Below are 20,586 nucleotides of genomic sequence, written 5' to 3'. Positions count from 1 at the left end.
AGGCCACGCGGTGGGGTTATTTGGCGAATGTGTTGAGCTGTTCTGCGATGTTGTTAGCCGAGTTACCATCCACCGACTGCTCAGCATTGTGCGTTCGGTAAATCCACTGCTGGATGAGGGGGTTGGGGTTGGTGTGGTAATTTTAACCATACCTCACCACCGAATGTTAAACAACAACAATAACAACAAGCATGGATACGACTGAGCTCGCCGTGTCCGCTTGACTTGTTTCGCTCTGGATGATCGCTGCAAAGTATGATCTGTGTTTTGATTTAGTGCGCTGATCTTAAAGGTGCATTGAAAAATGTTGATACTCCAACTGATGCTTCTGCTGTTGTGGAGTGACTCATGCAGCCAGCTATGGCTGCAGAGTTTGGTGGTACATGTTGTTTATGTCGTTTATTGTCAAAATTCGGTCACAGTTCCTATGATCACTGTTTCATTGCTTTCATGGCTTTATTTTGGTGATTTCGAAAAGTTTTTTAGTTTGGCCATGTTTGTTTGTTGTAGTACAGAGTTAGACTGATGGCCTTAATCTAAGTTGTCTTGTGGTTGTTGTTGTTTGACTTGCATCCCACTGGGATGTTTGCAGTGTTGGTGTACGGTGCTTTTTCTGCAATATTTAGCTGTCTTTTCTTGGATTTTCTGTTTGCACTCAGTCACATATTCACTTTAAGATGTTTTCTTGTTCATGTTTTTTGCTTGTTGCGGTTGTACCCGATTCAAGAGCCGAATGGCTCACATGGCTATACCAAAAAATAATAGAAATAGAAAATGAATAGAAAAAAAGAAAGATGTATAGAAAAAATATTATTTATTTATAGGGAAAAATTATCGCTATTATTTATTTTTACCTACGTGACTTTACCGTTACCGAAAAAACCTAAGAGTATGAATCCTTGCAGTCACGAAAGCTTCAAATCTAGAATCTAAACAAAATAAATGAACTTGAACTTGACTTCGTCCCGCCACGCAGCGGAGTGGCGGCGACTTTCGCCAGCAGCGAGAGGCCGCGCGGCGTTTCCCGCCAAAAACTCGATCGCCCCGCCCCCCCTCCCCTCGACTACCGACTCGCGTCACGTGAGCGCGCCTCGGCCAATCGCGCGCCGTCGTCTTGCCGGAGGTACCGCCCCCACCCACACGGCGTGCCGCGCGGCGTTTTTGTCCGCGGGCGGTGGTGGCGGAGAGAGACGTGGTGAGGAGAGAGACGTGGTGAGAGAGACGTGGTGAGGAGAGAGACGTGGTGAGGAGAGAGACGTGGTGAGGAGAGAGACGTGGTGAGAGAGACGTGGTGAGGAGAGAGACGTGGTGAGGGGAGAGACGTGGTGAGGAGAGAGACGTGGTGAGGAGAGAGACGTGGTGAGAGAGACGTGGTGAGGAGAGAGACGTGGTGAGGGGAGAGACGTGGTGAGGAGAGAGACGTGGTGAGGAGAGAGACGTGGTGAGGAGAGAGACGTGGTGAGGAGAGAGACGTGGTGAGGAGAGAGACGTGGTGAGGAGAGAGACGTGGTGAGGAGAGAGACGTGGTGAGGAGAGAGACGTGGTGAGGAGAGAGACGTGGTGAGGAGAGAGACGTGGTGAGGTGAGGAGAGGAGGAGAAGAGGTGAGGAGGGGAAAAGAGATTAGGAGAGGTGGTGAGGAGAGAGACGTGGTGAGGTGAGGAGGGGACAGAAGAGGTGAGGAGAGACGTGGTGAGGAGAGACGTGGTGAGGAGACGAGGTGAGGAGAGGTGAGGAGAGAGACGAGGTGAGGAGGGGAGAAGAGAGAGTGCGGAGTAGGCGCGATAGTTTAGAGAAGGGAGAGTGCTTGGGATAGAAGATGAGAGGCAATTCGGGCCGGGTTCGTGACCTCTGGCACTGGACGATGTGTTGAGTCCTGGTGGAGTGAGCGGTCTTTGCAACCTCCTTTCTCGATCCACTGCTGGATGAGTGCCTCCCCACGCCGTGTGGGGTTGTGTGTGTGGGGGGTTATCGGCCACAAGTGACTCGTGCAGACAGCTATGGCTGCAGGGTCTGGTAGTACATGTTGTTTATGTCGTTTATTGTGAAAATTCCGTCAGTTCCTATGACCACTGTTACATTGCTTTCATGTTTGTTGTAGTACAGAGTTAGACTGATGGCCTTAATCTAAGTTGTTTTGTTGTTGTTTGACTCGCATCCCACTGGGATTTTTGCATACAGCGTTGGTCTACGGTGCTTTTTCAGCAATATTTTGCTGTCTTTTCTTGGATTTTCTGTTTGCACTTAGTCACTTTAAGATGTTTTCTTGTTCATGTTTTTGTTTTCTGTTTGTTGCGGTTGTACCCGATTCAAGAGCCGAATGGCTCACCGGGCGATACCTAATAAATTAACTTGAACTCAAGTGCAGCACGTGGACTCGTCGCCATCCGTCTCCAGTTGGTTGGGGATCGCGTGTTGCCCCCTCGCGCGCGCGCGTGGGTTGCGTTTCCTCCCACGTGTCTAATAAACACTCGTAATTACGTAACTTAACACTAGATTTGAAGCTTTCGTGACTGCAAGGATTCATACTCTTGGGTTTTTTGGGTAAAGTCACGTAGGTAAAAATATATAATAAAAGTAGAAATAATAGAAATAAAATTATTTAGAATCACATGATTTATCATTTTATTTCAATTTTTTTTTATTTTATTACTTATTTTCACCTACGTGACTTTACCGAAAAAACCTAAGAGTATGTGACTTAACACGTCTTAAAATTAAATGAAAACCAACGTATCCGTGGTGGCTTTGCTGGGTAAATCCGTTAACAATCAATTATTTTTACACGCTTTTATTTAACTCTATTGTTGTCGTATCCTCAAATCTTGTAACTCAATTTTAACCCACTTGCCAATGTGGTATCGACTGCAAACTTGGTATACTTATGTCATACTGATGACAATACTATATTCTATCAAAAAATATATAAAAATATTTGTAAACATTATTTTTTATATGTTATGTTTCAGCTTGGGTCTAATTGTCCACACTCAAATGTCGTTGGCTGTAAATCACCATGGTCCTTTACGTTATGGCAAACTTCGGGGCCACTTCCTGGAGTCGTGGAGTTCTGCCATTACGCTACATTTCATTAAAGCGTGTTTTTAAAAAAAAGTATTTTTAAATATTACTTATTTTAACCTTGCTTCGCGCGTGCCGAGTGTGGTCATGGCTCATGATGACGATGATGATGGAAGCGATGAAGATTGTCGTAGTGATGACAGCGACATTGGTGATGGCCAAGAGCAGGCAACGTGTCGGGGCAATAGATGAGGAGGGCAACACCCATTGTACTGTACTATGCTCCCACGTCTACGCTTCCCGCGTTCACCCAACCCGGACTGACCGTTGTGGTGATGTAAATGATCAAATATCCCCAGCGACAAGCATTTCGAGGGGTTTGGGGAGCGGGGGTCTCATCCAGCAGTGGATTGAAAACACGGGCTACACATTACATTAGGCCCTCGGTTAGCAGTGACACCGGATAACGGGTTTTCGTGTAACGTTTCGCCTTCCATAGCGACCTCATGGTTTCGACTTAACATTGTGACGTCACGGTACCGTGTTTACGTTCTGCACGCGGTGCGCCAATTTCGGCCAATCCGAGCGCTCGTAAGTAGGGGCTGAGCCGTGCCCTCAGCCAATCGGCGACGCCCATTTATGAGCGTTTCGACTGACTTTGTTGACATTCGTTTTCTGCTTTGGGCAGTGGGAAAACAACTATAGTGCAGGCTCGGTGATTTTTTTTAAACTTATTTTTCAACTTCTAAGAGAATTCGATTACAGTTATTTTCGTGAACGGTAGTTTTCGTGGAACGGATTAAAAACGTTAACCGAGTGAAGACTAATTTTTGAGCTCATTGACTGCGTGTCACCCACTCACCTTGCAGTTACCAAATGGCCCGAAGGAGAAGCGTCATGCCCGTCTCCATCCCATCGGCGGAAGGTAATCAAATCGCCATGCATAGTCGCGCGTTTTTAATTCCCAGAAACGAGTCGATTCGGCCTCTTGACACATGGCGGCCGGTGGTAGTGCGTTTTATCCGTTTGTCACGGAGGCCTGTGTTTCAATTCTGTCAGACCACCCTGGTTACGACTGCAGGTTGTCAGTGACCGTGTAATATCGCTCGCGGTCTGCTTAGCAGTGGACGTTCAAGATCTGTTGACGTCGAAAGGAGCATTCTATCGTATGCGTTGGTGCCGTGGTCCAAATTGGCCAAATTTGAAAAAAATTATTACTGCACAAAGCTAACATCGCCCCTTCCTGTGAAACTCCCGCAAACTGTTAAACAGAGCGCATTCGTGGCAACCTTCAGCTATAAACAAGGCGTGGGATTTTTTTTCGATTTAAAGCTTTCGTGACTGCAGGGATTCATCTAATTGGTTCTTTCGGTAAAGTCACGTAGAAGGAAAATAATTAAAATAAAACATAATAAAATAATTCTCACGACGTTTCGGCCACAACGCAAGCAGCCGTCTTCAGGTGGAGAACAGGTCTGTCGAGAAGAGAATTCGACTCTGCCTTCTCGACAGACCTGTTCTCCACCTGAAGACGGCTGCTTGCGTTGTGGCCTAAACGTCGTGAGAATTATTTTATTATGTTTTATTTTAATTATTTTCCTTCTACGTGACTTTACTGAAAGAACCAAGAAGAAGGCGTGGGATACCAAACCAAATCGATTATTATCAAATTATCCTAAATGTGCCCGATCAGGGCCTAGGTTGCTTTTTTGTCTTCAATTTAATGCAAATAAAGCGGTTGCTGCACTGAAAAACTACAAAACTGGGACTGCCTGACAACATGCTGCATCTGCTCCGCTTGGAGATGCAGCGAACAACATGTCAGAATCGTTTTGTTACACTGTTTCAGTTTTGCAGTGTAATTTGCCTTTTTAATTTTTCCCCAATGAAAAGTTTCAGGGGTGCTCCCAATAAAAACCCCCCTTGTAAGCGGGATGCGGTTTATACTCACCCGCGCTATTGTGAGGATGCACACCGCGTGCTTTTTGAAGTCGCTGGACTGTCGCGTGGCGATGGTGCGCGTCAGACTTTTTATTTGATTCCCCCCCCCTCCCGCCTAGACTCAAGTAAAAGTGACAACTCAAGTGGAGCAACCTCATCGGAGTCCAGCACAGGTACGCAAGCACTAGGGTCCCTGCTACATGGAGATTTTGGGCCGATTTCTTGTTAATCGAGAGGTTTTACCCGCTTGCTCATCTTCCAGTTGGACAAATATTTTACGGGATCCAAATCTTCACCTTGAATCACGATCACAGGCATGTGCCACATTGTCTGGCTGAAAGGTCATGTTTCAATTTACTCCCCAAGCCATCGCCATCTCTCACGATCCTACGATGTAATAATTCATCTGGTGCCTGTGCACGAGATAATTTTTTTTTTTCACGTCCGCGGCGACCGTATTCTTGGGCGCGTTTCCTCCTTGGCTGCCACTCCGTTGTTAGTTTCTCTCGCTAGCCATCTGCTAAATTCTGAATCAATAACTGTACGGCAGGTGTATACGGTAACCTTGTGTATATCCTTCTGTCTCATTATTTTCACATTTCAATTATCCTGGTGCATCTTGAATTGCGGCTTTCACACTGGGTGATGTGATTTTTGAAAGTCATGATGCTCTGCTAGATTTGTACTGTCTGATGAGTTTCTCGTCATTTAGGGAACGTGTTAGAACGGTCGGGTGTTTGTAATGAATTGCTTTTCTCGGAAAGCGCTGCATTACCTCGCATCGTGAGTGCCCTTAAATGCATTTTCTGGGAAAGAGCCAAATCCCAGTTTGATCCATCATGCCACGAGGCGCACACTGCCTGCTTGCCTCCTCGCAGTGGTTTAATTTAAATCGCGTCCCCCTGGTCCGGTGCTTCAGTATCTGACCGAAAGGCCGATCATGTTTAAACGCAAAACTGTGTTTTTATGACTGAATAAAAAAAAACCTTGCTTGTTTTGATGTGCAGGTCTGCAGAATTCTGACTCTTCGAACGCAAAGTAAGCAATTCTGCTTATTGGGCAAAAATATTGATTATTCACACACTATAGCAGGGGAACATGGCATTAGCAATACATCTCATTGAACAATGCATTAATTAGGACCAGGTTCTGCAGCTATATATTTGTACTGGCTAGTCGACGTGATGCAGGGCGTGTGGGAAGGTGCTGCCCCCTTCTGTGTCAAGCAGAGCTCACCCGAATATATCTCGGAGGTAGCTTTGTGATATCCGCTTACATTGGCTCTTCTTTTAACCCGTTAGCTTTGCTCTGCGAGAGTTCCGACTGGCTACTCCGTCTCTTGACATGACGACTCTTGATTGCCTTCCTGTGATCGAAGCGTCGTGTTTGTCAAGCGAAAATGCCGGGGTGCCTCCGGCTCTTTGCCACGAGTATTCATTCGTCCAGCGGACGCCCTAACGTGTATTAAGCGTCAATTTGTTTTGCTCATTTTCTAGAGTCATGAACAAAAAGAAAACTTCCATGATGCCCAGCATGCCTTGTAAGTAGCATTGCTCCGTGACTTCTAGTCAAGGTTCTGGGTCTACGTGCACATTGATACCCATGACCAAATCACCCAGAATGCGCCCAATCTTGGAAGCTAAGCGGGGATGACCCTGGACAGTGCTCGGATGGGTGTCCGCCACGCACAAACAGGTTATCATAGGTGGCTACAGGGCTACATCGTGGAGGGCAGTGCATCAAAATGCACTGTTACACTCTACTTATATGCTCCCCCATCTGTGTTCCCCATATTCTCAAACCTTTGCTGACCAGCGTGGTCAAGTATGGTCAAATGACCCCCAACACCCACGTGGCGTGGGCGTGCGGAGGCCCTCATCCAGAAATGGATTGATATATGGGCCGTACACGTGCACGTGTTCACAGAAGCAGAATTGCGTGTCCACTTTGGTTCTCATCGTGATTTCTTATTCCTGTCTCTTAGCGCAAGGCAGGAGTGTTCCATCGCGATACAAGCAGTCTGCTGCAAATGTAGCCGAGAGAGGCAACTTGGATAAAGTAAGTAATTGTTCAACACTATGCAAGTTAATTTCATGATTTTTAATGTAAGATTCAACTTCCGAAATCACTTCACGTGAGACATGTTTTATCCGCATGCAAGGAAACATACTCTCCAACATGTTCTGTTGCAGATAAATATTTGTCACAAAAACACGTTCCATTATCGTGTAAATGATCAGAGAACGCTAAAATAATTTGCTGTTTAAAATCTGACTTTATATTAAATCCTCCATTTTTAACTCCTCAAACGAGATGCACATTCCCCGGAGCTGTGTCTTGTGTGTGTGTTTGTGCTTTGTGTTGATTCGTCCTGTGACGCACGATGGCTGCATGCGTGCAGACGTTGCTGGCCAACAAGTCGCTTGCCAAGCATGGCTATGCAGGCCGGGGCTTCAACCCCAGGCCTAGTTTGGCTGTCAAGACCAAGCCTGGGCCGCCCATGGGATCCGCCGTAAAGCAGGGCTCCCCCGCGCACAGCAAAAGATCCGTACCTGGTAACGATCGCTAGGCAGATGAATGATTTAAAGTACAAACGTATTTTGCACTTCTATCCCACCGTACGTAGCCAACTGCGCTAATGACGGTGACAGCCGACAGATTGCAAAGGACGTGCAATAGTGCATAAAGTTCATGGTGTCAATGTTACGACCATTGTGGTATCGGATAAGATGGACGGTTTACAACCTTATGTGGTATGGCGGCCCCCCAATATAGAGCACTGGCCCCCCGCCCCACACTTCCCCAGGAGGTTGCTCAGGCCACTACGCTAGAGATCACATGTCCCTGCCTTGAGTCACCATGGTGTTAGTACAGCATGTGTTTCACGATGTGCATCTTTTGCGTTAGTAAGGCATGTGTATCACGTGTATTAGTGTTTTGTGTTCGTAAAGCATGTGTTTCGCATTGTGTATTAGTCTGTTTTCTGTCGGTACGTCATGTTTCACCACATTTCTGATTAGTTTATCGGGCCACTCCAAAAACCTTCGTGGACCACATCTGACCCTACGTGCGCCGCCAGTGGAATAGCTCTGCTGTAGAGATGGAGCCCTTCCCTTAGTCCTGTGTTTCGTGTTCCCGGTGGGGTTGCGCGGCCAGGTTCGGCGGTGCAGAATCAAGTCTGCAGGAGGCTCACAGTGGCCGAGATCCTCCCGGAGTCCGACCACTCGCTGCTGCAGTCCACGCTGGACATGGGGCCCGATTTGTCGCTTCTGCCATCCTGGGATGTGTCGGCGCTGTCCAGTGAGATCTCACGTCCATACCTCCATCGCTATAACCAGCACCACCACCTATACCATAATTGCAATCATCACCTCCCACAACCACCTACAACCGTCATTACCACCATCGAACATAGGCAGGGAGTTGACAACACAGATGGCTGGGAGAAGGAAGTTTACTTGTGTAGCAGAGGGGGAATGAGTGATGTCCGACTTCGGCTGCATCACCATTACGATGCAAATCAGCCAGTTGATATTTCATGATTCGTGTTTCCAGATGTGGCCAAGTGGCTCAGGGCTCGGAGAACTGAGCTCGCACCACCTGAGATCCAGAGTTCGAATTCGGGTTCAGCCACCCGCAATTTAAAAACCGGCTTTTGACGTGTATAGTGTGGGTGGTCTCGGCCTCATCACCAATGATCACACATACAATGGAACGTAAGATTTTTTTTCTTCTTTTGCGTAGTTTCCAGCTCTGAGAATAATTAACTTTGTTTCACCGTCATGCCACAAACTTTTCTCTGTAACAGGGCAGTTGGGAAAGATCTGTCTCCCTACCGTGTGAACCAGATTGTCACTTGAAGAATGGATGTCAGAGGTAGTTCTTTGACATCTGTCACGAAGGGTTGTGCGCACTGCCTTGTGAGAGATTCCAATGGATTATTCAACTCTCGTCGTGACGCCGATGGTGCAATCGTGATAAAATCGTGGGGGGGGGGGGTGGGGGGTGTAAGGAGTTGTCAATTTTACGACGAATCTGCACGTCGGACATTCATTGGCAGCGTTGGACGAGCCCAGGCGGAAGGGGAGCCAGGTGACGGCGCCCAGCGGCCGTCGAAAGACAGACGTTGGTACCCTGTCATACCAGCCGCAGAAGCGCACGTGGACGGACGATGACTTGAGCCTGCTCTACACAGACTACCTCATGTCTCTGTACACATACTTGCAGGTACGGTCCTGCATTGTAACCGCATTTCATCTTCCCTCCGTGTGTGAGGGTAAATGTGCATTTTTATCATATTCACCTTTTCTCCATTTCCCATTCTCTTTCCTCTTCCCTCCCCCCACCCCTATATGTATTCCATCCCCTGCCCTAACCTCTACTCAACCCTCTATCGTGGACGCCCATTCCTCATCCCTTTTCTCTTTGTTTTAAAGTATGTTAAGAATTATCATTATTATTACTAGGCTTGGTTACCCAAGAAGGTTTCAGAGTCTCAAGACTTTAAGGAGATTCCTGCCATGTGTTTGCAGTAGGGGTCGATACTGCCACTGTGATCCCAATTGAGTAATTTTTAGGTAATTTTTCCAGCATTGGGTATATTTGGCTAATTTACTAGCTACATTGTGTTTATTTGTTTAGCTTAATGGGAGTAAACCCATACTCCCACACGGAAAGCTTCCAGAGTTGGAACACAAACCCAGGCCCCTTCTCGCCGTATATGTGCACATACCCAGCCCTCTTGTCAATCCATTGCTCAATGATGGCCTCCCCATGCCACGCGATTTCGTAGGGGTGGGGTGGGGGGGTTGTTTGACCACACTTCACCTCGCTGGTTCGTTGCGGCTTGATGGAGGTGTCGAGCGTAAGGATACAGTACAGTGATTACATTTGCCCGCTCTACCCCCGCAACTTATAACATCGGTCACTTACCTTCAACCACTATCCAGGCTCAACTACTGCTTGGCTTGTGAGACCTGACGAGACCCGGGTACATTTCGGGTGATTTGGTCACGGGCTGTTTAGCTGTGTGGTTTGTTTAGACCCTTGGCGCAGGTCTTCATTGAACACAGACTTGGCGTTTATGGTTTTAAATCGAATCGTTCACTCAGTTTGTACTCTGTGTCTTAAGCACAGACCAAAGTTAAAAGGTGTGGAATGCGGAGGCAGTTTCATGGGTCGCAGTATCAGCAAGATGGGGCTTGAACCATTCACGCGCCATCTCATGTCTTCAACCGGGCCCACAACTTCATCGTCACCTTCAACCGCTTTGTCCACATCTGAGCGAGTTGTTGCACAAGGAGGTGTGGCCATGCCTCTTACAGCAGCATAGCTCCACCCCTTTCTGGCTGGCTCAACCCACCCCTGCCCACATCGGGATTGTAACAACCAATCGCATTTCGCAATTTGCGTCACGCGATGAAACGCGTCGCTAATGAAGCGCTGAGCGGACGTTGCACGCTGCCGGCTGGCCCTGTGCACGGCCAGGCCGACGAGGGGGCGCGGCGCGTGGAGGAGGAGGAGCGCGAGAGCCAACGCGGCCGCTTCAAGAGGAACGAGCGGCTGGCGCGGAAGCTGCAGGGGAAGCGGGAGCTAAGCGAGAGGCTGGAACACGCCGTGCCCCTTAACAAGCAGCTCGCCCAACAAGTGCGTGTGTGTGTGTGTGTGGACGTGTTCTGCTGCTGCCCCCCGTGATCCCCCCCCCCCCGCTCGCTGTGCTGTTGTCCGCCCCCACCTATCATGGTTGACCCTCATGATGCCCCCGCCACCCCAGTGCTGCCCAATGACTATGTTGTCACGTGTCTTGTTGTGTTGTGATAATGTGTTACGTGCAGGGAAGCGGTAGTGTAGTGGTTATGGTGCTGCGCTACACACCTGGTGACCCGAGTTGGATTCCCGCTCACGGTCAACATCGGTGACGATTTATCTGAACTGCTCCTGGGCCTCCCCCCTAGGTTGACTCCACCTTAAAACTGAGTACAGTATCTGTTGGGGTTGTGTAAACATCGGCACTGGAAGATAAAGGCGCGTGATGTTAGCCAACCATCCTCTTGTGCTCGCTAACAGCACTTGTCATGTGTTCAGCTTAAGGGTGTTGTAGAGAGCCAAAGTGATAAACACGAAATGGCGCTAAATAGACGGAGCCCTTTCGGCTAAGGCGATGATGTCACACGACATCGTGATGATGTCTGGCGACATCGTTCAAGGCGCGACGTAGCCTCGACTACGCGTGTTGGAATGCTCTCCACAATTCATTATTTTTTCTTCCTTATAATGTGGTTTAAAGTAACAAAAATATTTCCCCCCAGACGCAGGCGCTGTCTCCGCTGCTGGAGGTGCTGCCGGGCAGATTCAAAGAGTCGTACGGGGCGTTTGGCGAGGCGCTGGAGGCCACGAGACACAGCCTGCCTCTCCACAACATCCACGTGCCCGACCAGGACACGCAGGCTCTATCAGGCGAGCCAAGGCCACGTGACACGCCCTGACAAAGTGGAGCGTCTGACAGAAACGCGCCAGTCACCTATTTATTCAAAGGCCCTGGCGGCAGGCGCTGTGCATTTTCGTGATGACCAAATCACCCGCAGTGTGCCCCAACTCGTCAAATCTCGGAAGCTAAGCAGGCTTGAGCCTGGATAGTGCTCGGATGGATGATCACCACGCATACAGCAGGTGTTATAGGCTGCTGCGTGGCTGTGTGGTGGGCAGGAGATGGCAGTGCAGCAGACTTTCTTGTTATACTCTACTATGCTGCAACGTTTATGCTCTCCACCCCCCCTCCCCTTCACCACCCTGAGCCAGCGTGGTGAAGTAAGGAGAAAACAATCCACGCGACCGACACGGCGTGTGGAGGCCCTCATCCAGCAGTGGACTGGAAAAAGGGCTCGAAATTATGTTTACGATTGCTATTATAATCCTATACCGCTGCTGCTGTGTTTGTGCGCACGCGCGCGTGTGTCTTTGCCCATTCATCAGAGCGGCTGTGCGATGTGTTGGCGGAGACCAGCGCGCTCGCGGCCAACGCTTCGGGGTTTGTGCGCGATCGCCTGCCCGGCTTGACCGACACCTCCGGAGCCCTGGCCGACGTCAAGCACGGCACGCAGGCCTGCGTGGAGGAGGAGGAGTGGTGAGCGACATGGCTTGCGGGCGAGCGGGTGGCCGGGCAGACGGCCGGGCGGGCAGGAGCCGGGCCGGACGGCAGACGTTATGACCGGTAGAGGAGAGGCAACGGGTTAGGGACGACAGTTCCCGCCCCCCCCCCCCGTGGTTATGGAAAGGCTGCCCTGAATGAAGCTTTTGCGAAAATCGGGATATTATTTTCTGGTCTCCTTCTCGACGCATAAGGGCAACAATGGGCTGGGCTACCTGAACAGTGGGCGTGGGGAGTACGCAGGGCCCTACGGGCGGTGGGGACGATAAAAGCAAGAAAGAGTGAGGCCACTTGCTGCTCCAGGGCTAGCGGTTGAGTGGAGGTGGCTATGTACGAATTGACGAGGCTGACACGGAGGGAGGGAGGGGCTGCCCGCTCACGGCCATGTGTCCCGGTTGAGCTCTCTCCTGCCCCCTCGGGTACTTCTTTCTATTTCTCCCCGAGCCTCCGAGCATGCAACGACGGATCGATTGAGCAACAGCGATTCGTAAAGCCCGCGACTCAAACGTCGAATCGATTCATCTCTGCATTGATTCGCGTACAGTTTACGCGCATTAATATTCTGACGACGGAGCGCTCTGCGTCTCCTACCCCGCTCTTCTTCCCCCAGCGTGGAGAAGGTGGTGCTGTCCCTCAACGCGCTCAAGCTCAAGGAGCTCTGCCTGCGGGTGCAGGAGGTCAACGAGGCGGAAGTGCTGCTCCTCCTCGACGGGACGCCGTCGATCTGACGCGTCTAAGGAGCCGGACCGCTCACCAGGCGGAGCCGTAGGGGCGCCAGCGAAAGACGGGGGCGGGGGGTGGCGTCTACCGCGATGTCGCTGGGGAAGAAAACGACAAAAAAAATCCGCTTGAATAAGCGCGGCGACCGCGAAAGAAATCTAGTTCCTGTGGAGTCTAAACACAATGACATTTCAAGATGCTTTCCATAAATGAGACGTAACATTAGCATAGAACGGGGGGCGGGAGGGGTGAGGGGAAACAAGTGAGAGCAAAATTGCGGTACAGCTTGAGACGAAGCAACCGCAGCCCAGCACCAACAACGAGCCTCAGAGATACTCGGGGTTGGCGAGCACGCCACGTCGCTCGCGACGACCGCCAGACTTTGCGACAACAAAACAATATTCGGTAGACTGATGGTTTTTTTGGGCAATGGCCCCTGCTTGAGAGCAGAAATGGAGGACACTTTGGCACGACCCTGACTTTGTCGCACTTCTCACAGCGAGTGCGCGAACGCTACGGCTTTTCCCGAGTTCACGTAACCAGTGCTCTTAGCGTTAGAGAAGTGCTCATGTTGTTTGTATGTGTGTGTAACTTTGGCGCTTTTTCCTAAGAATATTCTTGGCAGTTTAGCTCGGATAATGCCACATGTTGTTGTTGTCACCTTCATTGCGCAATGATTTGTGCGGTCACTTCTCGTTGGCCTCATGTGGAGCGACCGAGCAAGGAGAGAGATAGAGCGCGACAGAGAGATGAGAGAAAGATAAGAGAAATAAGAGACAGATGAGGGACAGATGAGAGAGATGAGAGACAAGAGAGAGAGAGATAAGAGACAGATGAGAGAGAGATGATGAGAGAGATGAGAGATAAGAGACATAGAAAGATGAGAAAAAGATGAGAGATAAGAGAAAGATAAATGAGAGAGAGATAATAGACAGATGAGAGAGAGATAAGAGAGATGATGAGAGAGATGAGAAAACAATGAGAGAGGTAAGAGACAGATTATAGAAAGATGAGAGAAATGAGAAAAAGATGAGAGAGATCAGAGAAAGATAAATGAGAGAGAAAGAGATGAGAGGCTCCAACCCCAACTCGCTCAAAGGGGAGCAGCGGACAGCGACCAACTGTGCGTAGTCAGGGGACACGGAACACTGCGAGGATCCAATGCACCCCCCTCCCCCTGCGCCCCCCCCCCCTCCGCTACAAGGTAAATATTGGAGCAGTGGATGTGCCCAGGGCTGCCTGCACAACAACTGCTGTCCCCCACGACGGAGCAAAACATCAACCCGGCTATGACAACGACGCGTCCCGCTGCACGGGTCGCCTCTCAGTGTCGTTGATGTGAGAAACTGTCCACAGTGTCCCCACAGAGATAAAGACCTCCCGTATAGCCTTCAACAGGCCGTTGGGACAAGTGCTGTTAGCGAGTAGCACCTATGAAGGCCGACTCGGTCCACGAGGGGTGGGTGGCCAGAACAATGCCCGGCCGCCTTTGTCTCCCGAGTGGCGATATTTTCACATCGCTCCAGGTACTCATTTTGAGGCTGATGGCCGATTGCGGAATGGGCAGCCAGGTGACGACCGCCACGGAGATGGAGCGGGCAGATCTGTTCGCCGCGCGCGGTGACGAACGCGAGGATGCCCTCATCCAGCAGTGGACGGGGCATGGCTAATGACGTTGATAGATTCCCATGAGGCTCTGCGAGAACGGGTGGCTCAGAGGTCGGGGGTGGTGGGGACCGAGTTTGCAATTAACCCTCCTGCAGGTTCGGTAAATGCACGTGTGCACAATCTAAATTGCAAACAGCTTGGGATTAATTTCAGCCGGGGTCCGCACGGCTCGGCTACTCGGGAAAAATAGATATCTTCGCACCCGGCACACCACGTCCAGTATGCCTGTCGCTACGCCCGTGGGCTACTGGTCAGGTAACCTCTACTCCGCTTTACCGCCTGACAATCGGAAGGTTTCGAATGAAAACTCTGGTTGTGTGGTTGACTCGGCCCAAACTTTCCTCCTGGGTCGATTCAGCAAGTGCGACTTTGTGGGGGCTGTCAACAGCGGGTTGCCCTATGGATAGACTCGCTCCCGCCATAGCAATGTGTAATGTCCACCACTGATTCAGGGCTGTAAAACAGGAGATAAGAACGGCCTAAGGCTCCGTTGAGCGAGAAATGAACTTTAACCTTGACCGGGAGACCACGTGTACCGCCTTCAACGGCACCTTGACACGGAGAGTCCCTGACGTGGGCTCCGCTCGTTAATGATTATCACATCCGAGGCTTTCCCCGTATTGTTGCTGGTTAATCATTATCTGAGGTCGCGGCCGGGCGTGGTTGCTGGCCACCCACCCCCTCGTGTGCCACAGTGCCGGCCTTCATAGGTGCTCGCTAACCGCACTTGCCCCAAAAAGTATGTGAAGACTAGACGGGGGGCCTTTGTCTTTGCGCCAGCGCGCATCACGAGTGGTTACCACGGTGCTCATTGATTGACGCCTCGCCGATAGTTATTCTGATGGAGGCAATATCACAATCAAAACTTTGTACTGGAGGAATCCGATGAACCTCAAAGCTCGTTTACACATGTCCAGGACGTCATGTCCAGGAGCCAGATGCCAATGTCGAGGTGGTCTGGCATACGACGAGAGGGCTTCGGGAGAAAATTCGTCCGTGTAGTTTTGCTGTTTCTACCTCCGTTGAAGGAGCGTAGATTACGGTGGTTCGTCACGTGGTCCATATTTTTTGTTTTGTAATTGTCACAATCGCAGTGCCGTGGCTTGTGGCTTTAAATTTTCCATTCATAAAGTGGATGTGCGCATCGGCCTGGTGATGTTCTGATGCGGTTGATGTCTATCAACGCCAATGTCTTTGAGGAATGAGAAAGCCAGGACGCTTAAGATGTTTGGGCACTCAGCACCACTCTGTCCCCAGCACCACTCTGAGTGAGTTTTGTGTCAGATTCTCGGGTGGTGACAGCAGCGGCGCGATCCCAGAAGGCATTGCACTCGGAACTTGCGTCGCCATGGTTATTAGTTCTGACCGCGTTCTCCGCATTAAATGCATGCAAACCCCTGGACCAGGTTTCAACATGCAGTGCCTCATCAGCAAAGTCAGACTTTGTTTGAGGCCAATGCTGTCGAATTGCGTGGTCAATTTACGGCTGCGTGTGGTGGTGATGACGATGATATCAGCCACTGCGATGGGCTCTCACCACGTGTGGCCAGGTGGCCTCTGAAAACGAGCTAACAGCTCAATGGGCTTCACCTGGATTAAAATATACCTTTATCGTTGAGTTTAGCCTTGAGTGTTGTTGCCACGGTGATGGTAGTATTAACAATAGCCGGGTACAGGAGGAGGGGGCGGGTGGTTACAGAGGCAGATAACTCTTCAAACATTGCGCTCTGTCGCAATTCCCTTCGCCGAGTCGCACGATTAGGTTACTTCAGCGACTGTACAGGAAGCAGCGCTGGTTCGCGACCTCTCTCCCTACCGCACCCCTCATCAATGCCAATCCACTGCTGGATGAGTTCAGCGGAAGGTCACTGGACACGGACCGAATGGGGTAGTTGGCCGGGTCCGTAGCGCAGTGTGCTAACCACTGCCCCACCGCTCCATATGGTTTACCCCGTATTCTTGTGCGGGGAAGTTGAGTTTTCAGGTCCATACAGCGTACAGCCGTTTCAGTACGGGCAAAAAATGAATTTGTGTCGATGTTTTGTGTTTCTTCCTTGTGATGGGGCTTTGTAGGATAGACGTCGAGATTTATCAGGACACGGGGTGACCAATAGGGTCTGAATTGGTCTGTAATAAGGTCGGGGGCACTGATAATGGGTTCACAGGTTTGATGCCAATGCCAGTCCACTGCTGCACGAGTCCAGAAGGTCACTGGACACTGATGTCAGCCGTGGCCGGAGGAATACGGACCGAAGGGGGTGGTTGACCGGGTCCTTAGCGCAGTGTGCTAACCACTGCCCCACCGCCCCAATGTAATACTAATTAATAAATAATGTACAAGCACAGCGCCTGGTTTTTAAATCCTTTATATTAAGTTCACTTGCTTGCGCGCTTATGATCGTGCAAATCTTTCGGTCGTTTTTTAACCCATTTCTCGTGATCCAATCGAGCTGACATTTTGCACACAGACTCGTTGTGTGTGACAATTTATTTTCGTGAAAATTATTTTTCAAAATTTTACACTTTTTAGGAAAAAAACAATTATATTTAATTACCAATTGCTTAATGGTGGCAGGCAATCATCTGACCCATAGGTGGCAGCCATCTCAAGCCAGAGGACGAGAGGACTCTAGCCGCTACGCATATAAAGGATTTATAGTGAAAAACTTTGTTTTTACGGGTTAATTTTTTTCATCCATCTGCTGGGTGAAGGATGATTCAACCGCGCCCGTGTCTGTCACGGCGGGGAAGGGTTGTTTGACCATACTTCACCACGCTGGTCAACGTGGGTTGGTTAAATTGTGATTGGCACTGCAGGCCCGGTTATTGGCATCATCATCAGTGATAATCACTCCACTGCTGGATGAATATGGGAACTATTGTTTGCTTATTAAAAGGGTCTATGTTAGTTTGTGATATACCAGTGATTGTTTGGTTCAGGTTTGAGTGAAGGGCATGGTTAGATTTTTGTAATTAATAAAAGTTATGTATATTTATACATTCATAATCTAAACACCAAACATCCATGGATTCATTTCAGCCGGGTCTGTCCGGGTCGGTTACTCGGGAAAAATGACATCCACGCACCCGGCACACCACATCCAGTATACCCGCTGCTATGCCTGTGGATTAGTGGTCACTTGGCACTTTACTCCAATTCTACCAGCCACCGGGGAAATGTTCATTGATTAATTCGTCCCTGGGACGTACACATGTACACACGCTCAATCACACTGGTGACACATAGACGATAGCCCACGCACGCCAAGAATAGCTTTAAGATCCATCCATAAAGGCTGCGCCAAAAGCAACACCCATCATGCTCTGAGCATGCGCCTATGACCTTAATCACACGGAATACGCCCGAACTCGTCAGCGCTGAGAAGCTAAGCAGGGGCTTGAGCCTGGATAAAGTGATTGGGGATTGGGTGGCCATCGCCATTGCGTAACGGGTGCTATGGGCGGCACGGTGGCGAGATGTTAACTACCTCTCCTGGTACACAGGAGGTCGTGGGTTCGATCCCGATCCTGACGCCTGCTGCTGTATATTTGGAGTGTGCGTGTCTCATTATCATCACGGTGGCTAGGAGATGTTAACTACCTCGTCTGGTGTGCAGGAGCTCGTGGGTTCGACCCCGACCCTGACGCCTGCTGCTGTGTATTTGGAGTGTGCGTGTCTCTCTCTCATCATCATCATCATTACGGTGGCTAGGAGATGTTAACTACCTCGCCTGGTACACAGGGGTGGTGGGTTCGACCCTGACGCCTGCTGCTGTATATTTGTAGTGTGTGTGTCTCTCTCTCATCATCATCATTAAGTTGGCTAGGAGATGTTAACTACCTCTCCTGGTACACAGGAGGTCGTGGGTTCGACCCCGACCCTGACGTCTGCTGCTGTATATTTGGAGTTTGCGTGTCTCTCTCATCATCATCATCACGGTGGCTAGGAGATGTTAACTACCTCTCCTGGTACGCAGGAGGTCGTGGGTTCGACCCCGACCCTGACGCCTGCTGCTGTATATTTGTAGTGTGCGTGTCTCTCTCATCATCATCATTACGGTGGCTAGGAGATGTTAACTACCTCGCCTGGTACACAGCGGGTCGTGGGTTCGACCCTGACGCCTGCTGCTGTATATTTGTGGTGTGCGTGTCTCTCTCCCCGTGGTCGCGTGGATTTTTCTCCGGGACCTCCGGGTTTTCCCCCTCCACATTTAGATTCAGCGTCACGCGTTTAAGAGTGTTTGGCTGCTGCGATACATCTCCACACGGTGATGATGATGATGGTGCTAAGCCGCCACTTCGTTGAGCTATCGTTTGTGGTCGCCAGGACGCTTCTGAAAAATAGCTACTTACGTAACTCAGTCGTGTGCCTGACCTGGTGAAATAAATAAAAAAGCAATAGTGGTTATAAGCTGTTGCGGAGGGGTGGGGGGGGCAGAGATGGCAGTGCATCAACATTCATAGGCGGGCCTTCTAGAAGCGTCCCTGACATCCGCCGACGTCACTGACCAGCTGTGTCAGTCATGGGGGGAGGGGGGGAATAGGGGGGGAGATGGGGAGGTATTGACCATACTTCACCACTCTGATCAATGTGGGTGGGTACAATTGTAAGTGGGCAAGGCAGGCCTCGCTTATTGGAATTATCATCATCAGCCATGATTCGTCCACTGCTGGATGAAGGATTCAATCGCGCCGTGTTAGTCACGGTGGGGGGGAGGGGGGGTTGACCATACGTCCACATTGACCAGCATGGTGGTCAATCATCCCCCGCGACCACGCAGTGGCTGAGCGCACAGCGCTTGCCTGTACGCGCGCGTGTATCAAGTGGCGTGGGAGGCTCGTGGGACAGACCCAGGCGATGGCAGATGCACCACCCGTGACCCCCCATTGTATCATAGGCACGCAAAGACACCAGGGAGTTGCCTTTAACAGACTGTCGGGGCAAGTGCTGTTGGCTAGCAGCACCTATGAAGGCCGGCACGGCCTGACAGCCTTTGTCTCCCCCAGTGCTGATGTTTACCACACCGCACGAGGTATCAATTTAAGGCTGAGTCAATCGAGGGAAGGCCCCGAGATTCGCCACTATTTGTCGTGATCGGCGAGTCGATCTCGAGCCGCCAGGTTCGTAGCGCAGTGTGCTAATCACTGCGCCACCGTTCCCCACACCACACACACACATCTACGCAAAGCCATTCACACCTACACACAAAAGACAAAGATGTCCCCTATATCCGTACAGACTTTTGGGGGCGAGTGTTGTTAGCGGGCGCCTGTTGTGTCACATCTCATAAGTGGGAGTATGAGATGGGACACATTCCAGGTCACGTGGTCATCAGGGTATTAATAGAGAAGCTCGCGCTGGTAGTTTGCATACCTACACACAGACAAAGATCCCCCGTGTAGCCTTTAACAGACTGCAGAGGCGAGTGCAGCTAGCAAGCATCCATGTCGGCCGGAACGGCACACTAAGGTTCAGTTCATTTATTAGGTATAGCCCTGTGAGCCATTCGGCTCTTGAATCGGGTGCAACCGCAACAAACAAAAACATGAACAAGAAACATCTTAAGGGGGTGGGTTGGCCATAGCCGGGATGTTTACAAACCCCGCCTCCACACACCTATCCACAAAAATAAACCTACACACACAAAGATAAAGATACCCCGTGTAGCCTTAGTAGACTGTTTGGGCAAGTACTGATAGCGAGCACCTACGAAGGCCGGCACGGCACACGAGGGGGTTTACACACCGCACCAGGTACTCATTTGAAGCTGAGTCGACCTAGGGGAGGCCCAGGACCGGTTCAGATAATCGTCACTGGTGTTGGCCGTGAGCGGGAATCGAACCCGTGTCGCCGGGTTCATAGTGCAGCGCGCTAACCGCTACACTACCGCTTCCCACACACACACACATACACACACACCCCTACACACACACCTACACACACACACCTACACACACACACCTACACACACACACCTACACACACACACATACATACACACACACACCTACACACATACACACACCTACACACACACACACCTACACCTACACAACTATGAACACAAAGACAAATATACTTCTTATTAG

General features: G+C 50.3%; 1 protein-coding gene across 8 annotated transcripts; it reads left to right on the top strand.

The window, feature by feature from the left end:
- Positions 1-1,174: 1,174 nt before the first annotated feature.
- HAUS8 (HAUS augmin like complex subunit 8) lies at positions 1,175-16,940 on the top strand. Of its 8 annotated transcripts, none has more exons than XM_078878663.1 (13): positions 1,175-1,212; positions 3,890-3,945; positions 5,081-5,134; positions 5,969-5,999; positions 6,458-6,501; positions 6,946-7,019; positions 7,363-7,516; positions 8,118-8,261; positions 9,022-9,188; positions 10,449-10,607; positions 11,270-11,417; positions 11,934-12,084; positions 12,719-16,940. In XM_078878663.1, the coding sequence occupies exons 2-13, from the start codon at positions 3,897-3,899 to the stop codon at positions 12,834-12,836; spliced, it is 1,293 nt and encodes a 430-aa protein (XP_078734789.1). In that variant the 5' UTR covers positions 1,175-1,212; positions 3,890-3,896; the 3' UTR covers positions 12,837-16,940. The 8 variants fall into 8 exon arrangements, with proteins under 8 accessions (XP_078734789.1, XP_078734787.1, XP_078734784.1 ...); XM_078878661.1 differs by having other exon boundaries at positions 1,187-1,195; XM_078878658.1 differs by lacking the exon at positions 1,175-1,212 and adding an exon at positions 1,514-1,577.
- Positions 16,941-20,586: the final 3,646 nt, after the last annotated feature.

This window comes from Lampetra fluviatilis, chromosome 51 (assembly GCF_964198595.1).
Source record: "Lampetra fluviatilis chromosome 51, kcLamFluv1.1, whole genome shotgun sequence".
NCBI lineage: Eukaryota > Metazoa > Chordata > Hyperoartia > Petromyzontiformes > Petromyzontidae > Lampetra > Lampetra fluviatilis.
This window is presented reverse-complemented; position numbering and strand designations above follow the sequence as displayed.